Source organism: Tenrec ecaudatus, chromosome 12, assembly GCF_050624435.1.
Source record: "Tenrec ecaudatus isolate mTenEca1 chromosome 12, mTenEca1.hap1, whole genome shotgun sequence".
NCBI lineage: Eukaryota > Metazoa > Chordata > Mammalia > Afrosoricida > Tenrecidae > Tenrec > Tenrec ecaudatus.
In genome coordinates this window covers 117,270,219-117,285,130 of record NC_134541.1, presented here as the reverse complement: position 1 = coordinate 117,285,130, position 14,912 = coordinate 117,270,219, and the positions used below count along the sequence as shown (strand labels likewise).

The 14,912-nt window shown below is 37.5% G+C and overlaps 1 protein-coding gene across 1 annotated transcript in view; it reads right to left on the bottom strand.

The window, feature by feature from the left end:
* Window positions 1-14,912, bottom strand: part of LOC142422893 (phospholipid-transporting ATPase ABCA3-like) — a 186,061-nt gene that overhangs the window by 158,839 nt on the left and 12,310 nt on the right. The window contains exon 4 of the mRNA XM_075528113.1: window positions 4,133-4,274. Coding sequence (XP_075384228.1) covers window positions 4,133-4,274 — 142 coding nt within the window. The remainder of the gene's footprint in view (window positions 1-4,132; window positions 4,275-14,912) is intronic.

Genomic DNA, 14,912 nt, shown 5'->3' with positions numbered 1-14,912 from the left:
TGACTGCCTTCCAAATTTCTTGGCATAAGTTAATGAGTACTTCCAGTGCTTCATCAGTTTATTGAAACATTTCAATTGGTTTTCTGTCCATTCCCAGAACCTTGTTTTTTTGCTAATGCCTTCAGAGTAGCTTGGACTTCTCCCTTCAGTATCATTGGTTCTGAAATTGTGGAATTTTGACCAATTATTTTGGGTACAGTGACATTTACTAGTTCCCTTCAATTGTCTTTTGATGCCTCTTTCATGATTCAAGTTTAGTCCACATAATCTTTCAACATTGCAACTAGAGATCTGATTTTTTCCAGGCCTTTCAAATGGAAATATGCTCAGTGTGTTATTCCTTTTTGGCTTTCTAATTCCACATCTTTAAGCATTTCATTATAGTGCAATGCTGGAGAGGATAATGTATATCTGAATACAAGGAAAACTGATCAATACAACTATCATTCGAATTTATGACCAACCACTAAAGCTAGTAATGAAGAAACTTAAGAATTTTGACAATGTCTTCAGTAACAAATTAATCAAACATGCAATCAAAACATTGATAATCATTGGGAATTGTTATACAAAATTCAGAAACGAAGAAAGGGAGAGTAGTTGGAAAATATGGCCTTGGTGATTGAAATAAAGGTGGAGATTTTATGATAGAATTTTGCAAGATCAATTACTTCTACCTATTTTTAACAACACAAAATGAAAAGTGGACTCTTCCAGCAGGAAGACAAAGATATCAAATTGACTACATCTATGGGAAGAAATGATGAAGATGGTCAGTATCAGCAGGTAAAACCAGGATGGGGCAACAGGCAATCAGTTTCTCATATGTAAGTTCAGGTTGTGCAACAGAGTACCAATTTCTCATATGTAAGTTCAGGTTGAAGTTGAATAAAGTTAAATCAAGTCCACAAGATCCAAAATATATTCTTGAGAATATCACACTAAAATTTCTAGAACATCTCAAGAACAGATTTTATGCATTGTTGCCCTAATGACACAGGAGCTAATGAGTTGTAAAATGACATAAAATATCATACATAGATAAATCAAAGGATCATTGAAGGGGCAGGAAATAAAAATAATACCAAAGTGAAAGTTTCAGAAGAGACCCTGAAACTTACTCTTAATCATAGAGTAGCTAAAGCAAATGGAAGAAATGATGATAAAGCAGATGGAAAAATGATGAAATCAAAGAGTCGAAGAGAAAATTTCAAAGGGCAGCTCAAGAAGACAAAGTAAAATATAATGAAATGTGCAAAGACTTAGAGTTAGAAAACCAAAAAGGAAGAATAGCACCAGATTATCTTAAATCGAAAGAACTCAAGGAAAAAACCCAAGCCTTGAGTTGTAGTATTGAAGGATTCTATGAGGGAAGGTACTGAATGATGCAATAAACATCCAAAGAAGATACAAAAAGTCCACAGAGTCACTGTACCCCGCCCGCCAAAGTATTCAGCATTAAACTATTTCAAGAGGTAGCACGTTATCAAGAACAAGTGGTATGTAAGGAAAAATCCTAGCTGCACTGAAAGCATTAGCCAAACACAAGACTCCAGCAATTAATGGCATACCAATTGAACAAGTTTCAACAAGTTGATGAAGCACTGGATTCATTCACTGGTCAATGTCAAGACATTTGGAAGATAGCTATTTGGCTAACTGCTAGAAGTGACCCACATTTGTATCCATTCCAAGGAAAGGTGACCCAGCAGAATGGGTAAATTATAGGACAATATCATCGATTTCACATGCAAGTAAAATTTTGCTGAAGATCATCCAGCAGCAGAAACTGACAGAGAGATGCCAGAGGATCAGGCCAGATTCAGACGATACTGGAACAAGAGATATCATTGCTGACATCAGTTGGGTCTTGGCTGAAGGAAAGGAACTCCAAAAAGATGACTTGCTTTGTTTCATTGGCTTTCAAAGGCATTAGATTGTGTGAATATAGATAGCCTTAAAATAATGGGAATACCAGGACACTTCAATGTGCACACGAGGCAGTGGTGCAAACAGAATAACGAAATACCGCATGAATTAAAATCAGGAAAGGTGCACATCAGGGTTTTATCTTCTCACCGTACTTATTAAATCTGTATGCTGAGCGAATCATCAGAGAAGCTGTGTTATATGAAGAAGAATGTGGTATCCAGATTGGAGGAAGTCTTACTTAAAACCTGCAATGTGGAGATGACACAACCTTGCTTGCTGAAAGTGAAAGGGACTTGGAACACCTGCTGATGAAGGCCAAGGATTGCAACCTTCAGTATGGATGACAATTCAATGTAAAGAAATCCAAAATCTTCACAACTGGACCAATAGGTAACATCATGATAAACAGAGGAAAGATTGAATTAGTGAAGAATTTCATCTTACTTGGACCCACAATCAGTACTCATGGAAGCAGTCTTGAAGTAATCACATGACACATTGCATAGGGCAAACCTATTGCAAGAATGCTGAGGACTGAGGTGTGCCTGACCCAAGCCATGGCATTTTCAATGGCCTCAAATGCATGTGAAAGCTGGACACTGAATAAGGAAGACCAAAAAACAATGCATTTGAACCATGGTGAAGAATACTGAAAGTACCATGAACTGCTAAAAGAACAAACAGATCAGTCTTGGACGATGTACAGCCAGATTTCTTAGGGGAAAAGATGGCAAGACATTCTCTCATGTACTTTGGACATGTTATCAGGAGAGACCAGTCCCTGGAGAAGGATGCCATACTAGCCAAAGTGGAGGGAGGCGCTCAACTAGTAACTTGTATGGGGAAAGGCAGTTTAGGGTAATACACTCTCCGATAGGGCCTTCTATCCCTGGAAAGCATGCAAAGCTCACAGAGGAATTGTGCAAGAGTTCAACACCAAACATGGCTGCTTCAGGGGAGCACAAAAACCATGGACTGGACACCATCTACATGGACAATGAGGGTTGATACAACCGAAGTCGCCCCAAGGTTATGGAATTAGAGGTTGTTGGACTTCGGTTGTATCAACCCTCATTGTCCATGTAGATGGTGTCCAGCCTGAAGTCTAAGAAAGTATGTCAATTCCTTCAATCTGCTACAGATCAGGTTGAGGGAAAGCCTAGTTTGTTTACTGGGGTTTCCATATTGAATCCTTCTGGTATGGCCTGGGATTGTCTAATAGTTGCAACCATTCTCCTACCGGATATACTATTTCCACTTTTTATTGATAATGTTAAAATGTCCATAGCTTTTGCATAATATTGAATATTTGGTAAATATAAACTAAATTATCATAATAACTGATAAACACAAATCTCACATTTTCTTATCAAGTAATATACAACCCTCCCCCCATTGATAAGTTTGTTGTACTATGATGGTTTGTTTGTTGCTCTTTATGCCTTTGATATTTCAAATACCAACAGGGAAAACTATTATGGACAGGCTTCTGGGGAGAGTCTAGATAGAGCAGAGAAGGAACCGTCGATGATCTATTTCTAAAAATTGTTCAACGAAAACATGCAGATCACAACAAAGACATTGTCTAACTTGCTTGCTTGGGACATGCCATCACAAGGGATCAAGAACTAACGGAGGACATGGATTATAAGTTATAAGAATGATACAGAATCAGTCAATTTTGTTACACTAAAGATAAGATTGCCATAAGTGGGAATCTACTAGATAGAAGGTTACAACACAAATTTGCAAATAAATTTAAAATTTAGATCACAACTTTTAAAGTTTTACATCAAATCAATAAATTATATGTAGGCCCAGTCCACAAAAGCAGGTAATATGTGTATTATGTAAGCAGAACAAATAAGTACATGAAGATATATATTAACACAACAACAACCCATTTGCAACTGAGTTGATTATGACTCATGGCAAGTGCATGTATTTCAAACAAAACTGTTCCTTTGGTGAGCAGTTAAGGACAGCACTTAATTAGATCTATTAAAATAAGATTCAAAAGATGGTAAAGTGCAAACAATACCTTTTTCATCCACATAGGATTGAAAAGTAGTTTTTGATGCAATGTAAAAATTTTAGATTATCATAAAAAGAATAAACCCATTTTCTTACTACCTGTTATATAAATGCATGTTAGTAGGCACTGTGATGGTAAAATAAGCGTGTTTAAGGATATGCTCACCAGGACTTCCTGCATCAGGGTGACTAGGGTTCTTGTATCTTGCAGATGTCTGATCAGCAAAGAGGGTGGATGTTTGCCAGCCTATCTTGGTTGGCCACCGAAAGGACCTCTGTATCCTATTAAAACGCAGATGGTATTTTACCTAGAAATAGCAATGGGAAATAAACTATTATTAAAGCCAAATTGAGGAGCAAATATTAGAAATAAAGAAAAGTTAATGTTCACTTGACAAATAGTGTGATTTGAAGAATCTGAAGGAGACTCACCTACTGCCAAAGTGATTCTGAATGCCCCAAATTGATGACTGAGGCACAAATACTCCCAATTACACTTGATATCTACCCAGAATCCAGACAATTCACAAAACCAGATATCAGATATCCATAATTACATGAAGCAACTTTTTAAAAAAAACAACCAGTTTTCTTGACACTTCATTTACATACCATACAATTCAATATTCAATCATATCAAGAAGAGTATAACCATTACCACAATCAATTTTAAAACATTTTCTTCTTCCTTGTAGTCATTTTTATTAGTGTAATTATTATTATTTTTTAATTGTGGCAAAAATACACACAACAAAACAGCTTTTGATTCAGCAACTTCTTCATGTAGAATTCAGTGCCATTGATTATACTCTTCGAGTTGTGCGATCATTTTGATATCCTTTTACAAACTTCCGCCACCATTAACATAAACTCAATGCCCCCTAAGCAAAACATTTTCCTCTTTCATCCATGGTAACCATTGATCAACTTTGTTTTTTAGTAGTTTCCTTAATATAATATTCACATATCATTAACACATCCATAGTTAAGTCACTTTTATTTACTATTTATTTTTAGTTAAAAGATCATTTTTGGGGGGACTCTTACAGTTCTCACAAAATCCATACATCAATTGTGTCAAACATATTTGTACCTATGTTGCCATCATTACTTTCTATTTGAGCCTCTTTTTTCCCTTCTTCCCTTGCAATCTTTTGATAAATTATAAATTATCATTATTCTCATATCTTACACTTCCCACTATCTCCCTTCACCCATGGTTCATTTCTGTTGTTTGTCCCCCTCAGAGGGGTGGGGGGAAGAAGCAACTCTTATATAAAATAGATGCAGAATAAAACTACAAAGACATTTCTAGCATTTATGAACTATACATCTGTACAACAAATATGTGTATCCATCAATTTATCCCTCAATACATTTACATTTTTATAAATGCATTTCAAAGTAAGTTGCAGCCATAAGTACATTTATGCCCCAAACTTCAGTGCTAATTAGAATTCAAAATGTGTTTAAAGTTGTTTTTAGGCAAACTTTACCTACAAGAAAACCCACAAACCTTAGAGTATGCACCAGCTGAGTTTTGATAACTGTAATGGTACTTTATATAACCTAAGCTCCTGTTAAGATACCGAGCAGTGCCTTAAACCTGCAAAGAACTATCATGCTCTTTTTCAGTCAATCTACATCACATCCCCGTAGAGACATCATTTTTACCTTTTTTTTCCAGCAAAGGTTAATGCTGTCTGTTCCAAAGCTCAAATAAATGTAATAACACAGTATTGTACTCCTTTGTATAAGTCTTCATACTCAGCACAATAGCTTTTGAGATTCATTTATGCAAATGCTGTTTCCAATAGAACATACCTTTTTATTGTTGAGTAATAGTCATAGTATATCAGAACTCATTCATTGTCTAGCAGATGGATAAATGGCTCGTCTAGATAATAGCTTTCTCAGTAAAGCTGCTATGGATATGTACGACCATTGCGGGAAGCAGTAAGGTGTGACCTCAAACAACTGGGCATAGAAATTCCATATGAGGTAGCCATACTTCAGCCTAAAGGAGCCATAACATGAACAGGCATGTGCACTCCTGTGTTCACAAGAGTCAAAGTTAGCAACATGCCAAATACCCATCGGCAGAAGACTGGATGTAGAAACTTCGGTACAGGCACCCAATGGAAGACTAAAATTTGCTTTAAAAAAAGCAAGAATGGGCCCACAAAGCACCTCATGACATGGATAGACCTGGAGAACATCATGCTGAGTGGTTAGTCAGTCACCAAAGGACAGCTATTTTATATGACACCACTACTGTAAGGATAAAAATCAAGACGAAGACTTACATACCAAAGGGAGGGAAGACAAGGGTGAGAAATGAAGAAACCGACTAGAAGCTTGATGGATACTGCCTTGGTTAAAAGGGAGGAGAGCGAAAGAAAGAGAAGAGAAATCATAAGAAAGAGAAGAGAAATCAAGGGTGAGGAGGTGGACGGGTGGGATAGAATGCATCTACAAATGACAACGAATGTATGTTATTAATTTGTGTTACATTACTAAATATATTAATGTGCTCTTTTATACATTACATGTAAAATACATTTTATTTAAATCCCAAACCTACTGCCACCAAGTCGATTCCAACTCATAGCACCCCACTGTGGGGTTTTCAAGACTATAAACTTTGCAGGAGCAGACAGCTCATCTTTCTCCGACAGAGTGGCTGGTGGCCTTGGACCACCAGTCTTGTAGTTAGCATCCTAAAATACACAGTAGACTTTATATCCACTGACGTCAAGTCAATTTTGACGCACAGCCACCCAATAGGACAACAGACAGCGCCCTGCAGTTTGAGGCGGTGAATCTCATCTTTTCTCAAGGAGCAGCTGGTGTGTTTGAACCATCTGCTTAGGGGTTAGCATTCAGCGTGTAGCCCACTATACTACGTGGTAACATATACATCTCAATAAACACCTCTATATCTAGAACCCATTGCCAACATTATTTATCATCACTCTATTACATTGTTAAGTGTATTGCTGCTATTTTAAAAGCTAAAGCTAAATCCACTAGAAGAAAGAAATTTACAGAGATTACAGAGAAATCAATGAAAATAACATAACCAGAGGTTGCTTCTTTGAAAGGATCAGTAAACTCAACAAATTCTTAGGTAGACTAATAAAGAAAAAAAAATAAAATGTGTAATTCACCAAAATAAGAAATGAAAGTGGAGAGATTAGAAGTGACTCAGAGAAATAAAAATAGTTATGACAATACTAAGAATTGCATGAAGATGAGTTTGAGAACCTAGAAGAAATGCACAGATGTTTTAAGCATACATCTACCTAAGCTGATTCAAAAGGAGATATTAAATCTTAACAGCTCTTTAACAAACAAAGATATTGAATGGGTAATCAAAAACACCTCCAACTAATAAACAAACATCCTGGAACAAATCGATTCACTGGGGGAAATATACCCAACTATTTAAAGAAGAACCCATATCAATCTTGTTTAAACTCTTGCAAGATGTTGGGAAGGAATAATTATTAACTAATTCGAAGAATCTAACATTACCTTGGTACTAAAAACAGACAAAAGATTCCATAAGAAAATCATAAGTCAATATTCCTTATAACTACACAAGCAGATAGAAAAATCTTCAACCAAATATCAGTGAAAGAATCTAACACTATTATAAAAGAATCATACACCAAGTAGGATTTATTTCAGAAATGTAAGGTTGTTTCAATATTAGAAATGCAATTAATGCAACACGCATTTAAAGAATAAATAAAACCACATGATTAAAAAAATAAAAAGGAACCACAGTATCATTTCTGTTCATGCAGAAAAGATATTTGATAATCCATAATCTATTACCCGTTTCTTGATAAAGACCCACAGTAGGAAGGAACAATAGAAAGGAAGAGCCTCACTATGATTAAGGGACATATATGAAAGAACACCCCCAGCAAATATGAGTATTGTACTTGATAAATATTGAGACCTTTACTCTTAAAATTAGGAATTCATCACTCAAATTTAATATTATACTGGAGATCCTAGCCAGAGCAATAAGGCAAGAAAAAGAAAAAAAAATGTACCCCAAATGGAAAAAGAAGTAAAATGATCTATAGCCACTGACATGACCTCATATACAGAACTCTGCTCCCCACCCCACCCCCACTACACAAATTCACAAGAAAAGCTTCCAGAGCTAGTAGAAGAATTTAGCAAAGTTGCAGGGTAAATGGTAAAAACCAAAAATCTCTAATAAGTAATACAAAAATGTATACAATGACAAGTATAAGCACTGCTTAAATAAATTAAAGAAGACACGCCAGTAAGTAAATTAAAAGACAATCTGTGTTCATGAACTGGAAGATTTAGTATTGTTAAGATGTAAATATACCCAAAGTGATCTATGAATTCAGTATAATCCTTATCAAAATTCCAAAAGAAATAGGATAATCAATCTTTGATTTTACATGGAATGCCAAGAGGCCTCATATCACTAGAAGAATTTTGAAGAAGAACAAGGCAGAGAACTTACACTTCCTACCCTATACAGGTACAGCAATGGAAAGAACTTGATGCTGTGAAGTGCTGCAGACTTACAGGGACTCCAAGTTCAACAAACAAAATGCTGCTGGTCCTGTGCCACCCTCACAACTTTGCTATGTCTCAGTCCATCGTTGCAGCCACTGTGTCACTCCATCTCATTCAGAGTCTTCCTGTTTTTAGCTAATCCTCTGCTTTATAAAGCACACTGTACTTTCTCCAGGGTCGAGTCCCTCCCTTCCCTGGGGGCATGTAAGTCAAAATTATATTACATGTCCTCTTGCCATCTTCACTTCTAAGGATCATTCTGCCTGCACTTCTTCCCAAATTTTGTAGTCTATATTATAGTCAGTATCTTCCAGCACACTAAAAGCCTGATACTAGTATAATAGTGGATACATAGACTGGGAAAATGGAATAAATCATCCAGAAATAAGCCCACATATCTAGGGTGGGCTAATTTTTGACAATGATGCTAAATCCATTCAATGTGGAAAGAAGAGTCTCTATAATAAATGATATTGGGAAAATTGGATGTTCACATGCAGAAATGTGAAACAGGACTCTTGCCTTACATCATGCTTGAAAATAAACTCAAAATGGATTAAGGATAAAGGATGGATTAAGGACATAGGGGCAAGGCTTTGAACCATAGATTAAAGATAAAAACAGATACATTGGATTTCATAAAAATAAAATATTTCTGCTCATCAAACACTTCACTCCAAAAAGCATGAAAAGACACGTTATTGATTTGGAGAGCATCTTCAAATCATACGTCTGGTAAGAATTTGATAAACAAACGATATATAAAACTTCAAGAACTAACCAAAAAGCCCACAGCAGATAGCTCAATCAAAAAATGGACAATGGACTTGAATGGACATTTCTCCAAAGATTTTCAAATGGCCAACAAATGTGTACACTGAGGGGGCGAGTCTCAGGCCCAATGAGTTGAAAACCTTACTGGGGCTGGCCATTTGCAGTGGCCTGATTTCTCTTATAGAGGAACCTGCCACATGCACCTCCATGTACCTCAGTGCTGGTGGGGAGTATCAGGTCTCATGGGGAAAGAGAGCATTTCTCTCTTGGCTGCTTATTGATAGCAGAGCTCCAATCTATCTATCAAAGTGACTCATTTGATTTGGGAAATAATTATGCCTACCTGGGTTGACTTCTGTTGCTAGGTTGAGGGTTGGAAACACCAAATATGGGTCACCGTGTGCTGTCTGGGGGCATGTTCTTACATGCAGGCTGCTCCAGGTCTGGGGTCCCAAATCAACTTTGCTTCTTCTTACCACCCTTCAGAGTCCTCCTGTGGTTGCTTCTAGTTTTGTTTCCTGGGTTTCTAGTTGTGCTAAGCCAGGGAGGAAAAAGGTAAAACGAGTCCATACCGTTTTGCCCAGACTAAACTTAATAATGTCATTTGATGAACAGATATTAAAAAATTCTGATGAAAGCCAATTTATCATTTTCATGGGTATTGTTTTTATGGGCCAAGAGCATTTTCATTCTTAGCAAAGAAAATATTTCACTGATATTTTTAACACAAAAAGCTATATGGCTTTAACTTTCATATGAAAACATACCACCCATTTCAAACTAATTTTTTATACAGTGTGCAGTAATCTCAAAGTTTGTTTTTTTCTTCCCAGATGGATTGCCAATCATTACAGCACCATTGGTGGAAAACAACTTCTTGACCTCTCAGATTTCATGGATACTTTTGTAGAAAATCAAATAATTGTATTAAAGAGGGTCTGTATTTGTTTTATCTATTCTGTTTTATGTATTTACTGGTGGGTCATATGCCAGAAACACATTGAAATGAACAAGACACTAATTTCTAAAATCTATAGAAAATGGCAACACAACACCTCAATAAGAAAAAGACATGAACAGGCCACTCATCAAAGATAACATCCAAATGGTAAACGAGCATATGACGAAAAGCTATCTGAGAGACACAAATCAAAATAACAATGAAATACTACCTTACATGGACAATGAAAAATATTAATAAATAGAAAATAACAAAGGTCAGAAAGGCTATGGAGACACTGGAACCTTCATATACTACCAGTGGGACTGTAGAAATGTACACCTGTGGAAGCTGACATGGTGCTACCTCAAGCAACTGGAGATAGAAATTCCATGTGACCCAGTAATCCCTAAGTATACATCCTAAGGAACTACTAAGAGTTACAGCACAAATAACATAAGCACACCCATGTTCACTGCAGCACTTTTCAGAACAGCAAGACAGTGGACACAACTTAAATGCCCATCAGTAGACGAATGTATAAAGAAACTTTGGTACATACACACAATGAAATTCTATCCATCAATAAGAAACAATGATGAAATACCTCATGGCATGGATGGACCTGGAGAACATCAGTGAAATTAGTCAATCACAAAAGGACAAATATTATATGAAATCACCGATAGATGTGGGGTTGGGGGAAATTAGAGGCTTCATACCAATGGGAACTGACTTTGGAGATGGACAAACGGAGGGGAGAGGGCAGATAAAGCAATGGGCTCAACTACTGATGGGTGAAATGGGCTCAGCTATGGGCAAGAACGGACTCAAGCAAAAACAACTCTGAGGATGGTACAGGACCTGACGGTATTTCACTCTGTTGTGCATAGGGTCACTATGGGTTGGAACCAATAATCCATAAGTGGAGAAATCAAAAAGCATATGAAAGTAAAGTATTGGGGGGTTGATTAATAGTTAGTTGATTTGAAATGTAAACCCCTACCTAATTTTATAATTAAATATGTTTTTAAAATATGATGGAATTTTACATGGACCTATTGAAGCCTCTTGCTGTATATATTTATAACAATAAAATTTTTTTAAAGTTAAATTCTCTCTGTTGTAATACCTGTAGTGTTATCTCTGTTCCTATCTGGATTTTGACAGCTATTAATTTGTTCACTTATTATGAAAGAACAAAAAAGTGAATGAATAGATAGAAAGAAGGAATGAATAGATAAATAAACAGACTTTGAGTGAGCGGTCATAGCCGTACTCTATGGTAGCAGATACTGTGATCAAAAGCCCAGAAGCAAGAAATAGCATAGTGTAGCTAAGGGGCTTCCAGCAATTAAGTATTGCTAAAGCACAAAATATGAAAGGTTGTAGCAGAAGTGAAACTGGACAAGTTTTCAGGTACCAGTACAATGATAACCAGGTATGTAATATAAAGGTTTATAGACATGAGCTGAGCAAGGTGATGTGATCATATTTGAGTTTAAGATGGATCATGGTAGCAATCATGGATAAACAGACAATAGTGTCTGGAAAGTCAAGTAAGATAGGGAAAAACTGATACCAAGGGGCTCAAATAGAAAGTAAATGTTTAGAAAATGATGATGGCAAAATATGTGCACATATGATTGATACAACGGATGTATGGACTGTTATAAGGGCCCCAACAAAATGGTCTTCAAAAATATATTTTTAAAGATAGGAAAAAGCTGGTGGATATCAGAAAGTATTCCACTGCTAAATGTTATCATTTATACGACCTGAAGGGATTGATGGGGGCCAAGCTACCTCTATCACTAGCTGTGTGGTAAGAATGACAATAAATCCAATTCCCTCCTGGAAGTGGGAAGTGACACTTCCTCTTGGACCCTTGTTTGGCGCCATTGAGTCAGTTCTGACTCACAGTGATCCTATGCCCACCAGAAGGGAACACTCCTCAGTCCTGCCCCCTCCTCACCATTTGTGGTTGAGTCCACTGTTGCAGCCACTGCTGCTAATCCATCTCATTGAGAATAGTCCTCTTTTTTGTTGCCCTTCAACTTTATCAAATACAATGTCCTTTTTCCAGGGACTGCTCTCCTCTGATAACATATCCAAAATCCTTGAGATGAAGTCTCACCATCCTCGTTTCTAAAGAGCATTCTAGTTATACTTCTTCCAAGACACATCTGTTTATTCTTCTGACAGTACCCAGTAATTTTCAATATTCTTTACCAACCATATACACTTCAGTGCATTTAATAATCTGCAATCCTCTGAATTCATTGGCTACTTTTCACATGTACATGAGCTGATGGAACCTGTCATGGCTTTGGTCAGGCCTACCCTACTCTTCTGACCCTAACCATTCCCAATTATATCAGAATTTATCCCCAGTCACACGGAGCCAGGTCAAAATATCCTTGGCCAACTGGAACCAGGTCATTGGAAAATAGTTGAAGTCTGACTTCAGACCAGGCAGTGCCAGCACCCCAGCCTCCCAACCTTCTAGGGCCAAGTCTCATGTGAGTTACACTCTCTGCTTTATCAATCAGATGTGCTACCTTTCGCTGTCACCCAGTCACTCACATCTGGGAAACTGATTCGACCCAGCTAGACCCTTATGGCTCACTTCCTTATGTGGGTTCATCAATTCTCAGTTGTTGTTAGGTCCCATCGAGTGGGTTTGGAGTCATAGCAACACTGTGTAGAACAGAGCAAAACATTGCCTCAGTCCTTTGCCATCCTCACAAATGCTCTTATTTTTTAGCCTATTATTGCAGTCACTTTGTCAATTCCTCCTGTTGAGGGACTTACTCTTTTATACTGCTCTTCTACATTACCAAGCATGACGTACTTATCCAGAGACTGGCCTCTTCTGGCAACATGTCCAAAGTACATGAGATGAAGTCTTTCCATCCTTGCCCCTAAGGAGCATGCCGGCTGTACTTCTTCCAAGACAGATTTATTTGTTCTTTTAGCAGTTCATGGCACTTGCAATATTCTTCCACAGCATCACAATACAAATGCATCGGTTTTTCTTTGATCTTCCTTATTCAATGTCCACCTTTCACATCCACATGATGAGGTTGATAATACCATGGTTTGAGTCACCTTATTCCTCAAAGTAACCTTGCTTTTCAACACTGTAAAGAGGTATTTTGCAGCAGATTCGCCCAATGCAAGGCATCTTTTGACTGCTTGACTGCAGCTTCCATGAGTATTTATTGTGGATCCAAGTAAGACAAGGTCCTTGACAACGTCAATCTTGATGCCATTTATCATGAGGTTACCTACTGGCCCAGTTGTGAGGATTTCGGTCTTCAGAAGATTGAGTTGGAATCCATCATGACGGTTGCAATCTTTGGTCTTGATAGGAAGGGCTTCGAGTCCTTGTCACTTTCAGCAAGCAAAGTCGTGTCATCTGCATATCAAAGGTTGTTAATAAGTCTTCCTCCAATCCTGAAGCCGCATTCTTCTTCATTGAGACCAGTGTCTTTGATTATTTGCTCAGCACACAGTTTGAATACATAGGGTGAGAGGATACAATTCTGATGCACACAAATTCTCCATGGCTCACAAAAGTAATTAAATCCATTACCTATACTGGAAGCCCTGGTGGTATAGTGGTTATACATGGACCACAGTTTGAAATGTTGGTAAAAGAGGAGGCTTTCTACTCCCATAAAGATGTACAGTCTTGGGCATTAACAGATGCAGTTCTAGCTTGTCCTATAGGGTTGCTATGAGTCAGAATTGACTTGATGGCAGTGAGTTTGGTTTTTAAAATTTATTCCCTCTACCCAAACCAAACCAAACTCACTGCCATGGAGTCAATGTCAACTCATAGTGACTCTACAGGACAAGGTAGAACTGCCCCCTTTGAGTTTCTGAGACTGTAACTACAGAAATAGAAAACCTTGTCTTTCTCCCACATGTATTTATAGTCACTCATTTATTATAAACAGAAAGGATGTAAAGGAATAGATGAATCAGGCGAGGCCTGAGAGAGGTCCTGGCAGTGTGAGGCTTCCACTGTTCCAAAGATGTGTCACTTCCTCTTCCAGGCAGGGATGTTCTCACCAGTACAGGAAGCCCCAACCATGTTCCAAGATTTAGTTTCCTAGTCAGTGCAGGTTCAATTAATATGTGTAACTAAGGCCTCAATACATAGCAATGGTGGACTGAATCTGGACAGCATCATGCCCACTTCCCTCCCCCAAATTAGTGCTCCAGGTGTGTTTATCTGGTTCCTACAACATCTGCACAGTTAAAGTGTTGTCTGGGTGTCTTAGAAAAGTGAATGGCTACTTTCAAAAACCAGAAACAAATGCCCAAATGCAGTTCTTTATCCCACTCAAGTGTATGCGTTTTGTCTTGGGTAAACCATGAAGGTACAGGTTAATCAGTTAGGCAAAAATGGGGGAAATTCTGAATGCATGAATGGGGAAACTGGTTCAACTAATTAAGGAGCAAATACAGTAAATTAATAGTAAGAATAAACCTTCAGACTGTCTTGAAGAGCCTTCAAGCCAACATAAAGTATTGAATCTAACTCCGTATCAGCTGTGGAGGTGAATCTTAGAAAAACTCTAATGCTGGCATATCTGAATGAGGTGGCTTCAGAACTACATCAAAACTCCATTTTAGGCTGAGATACAAT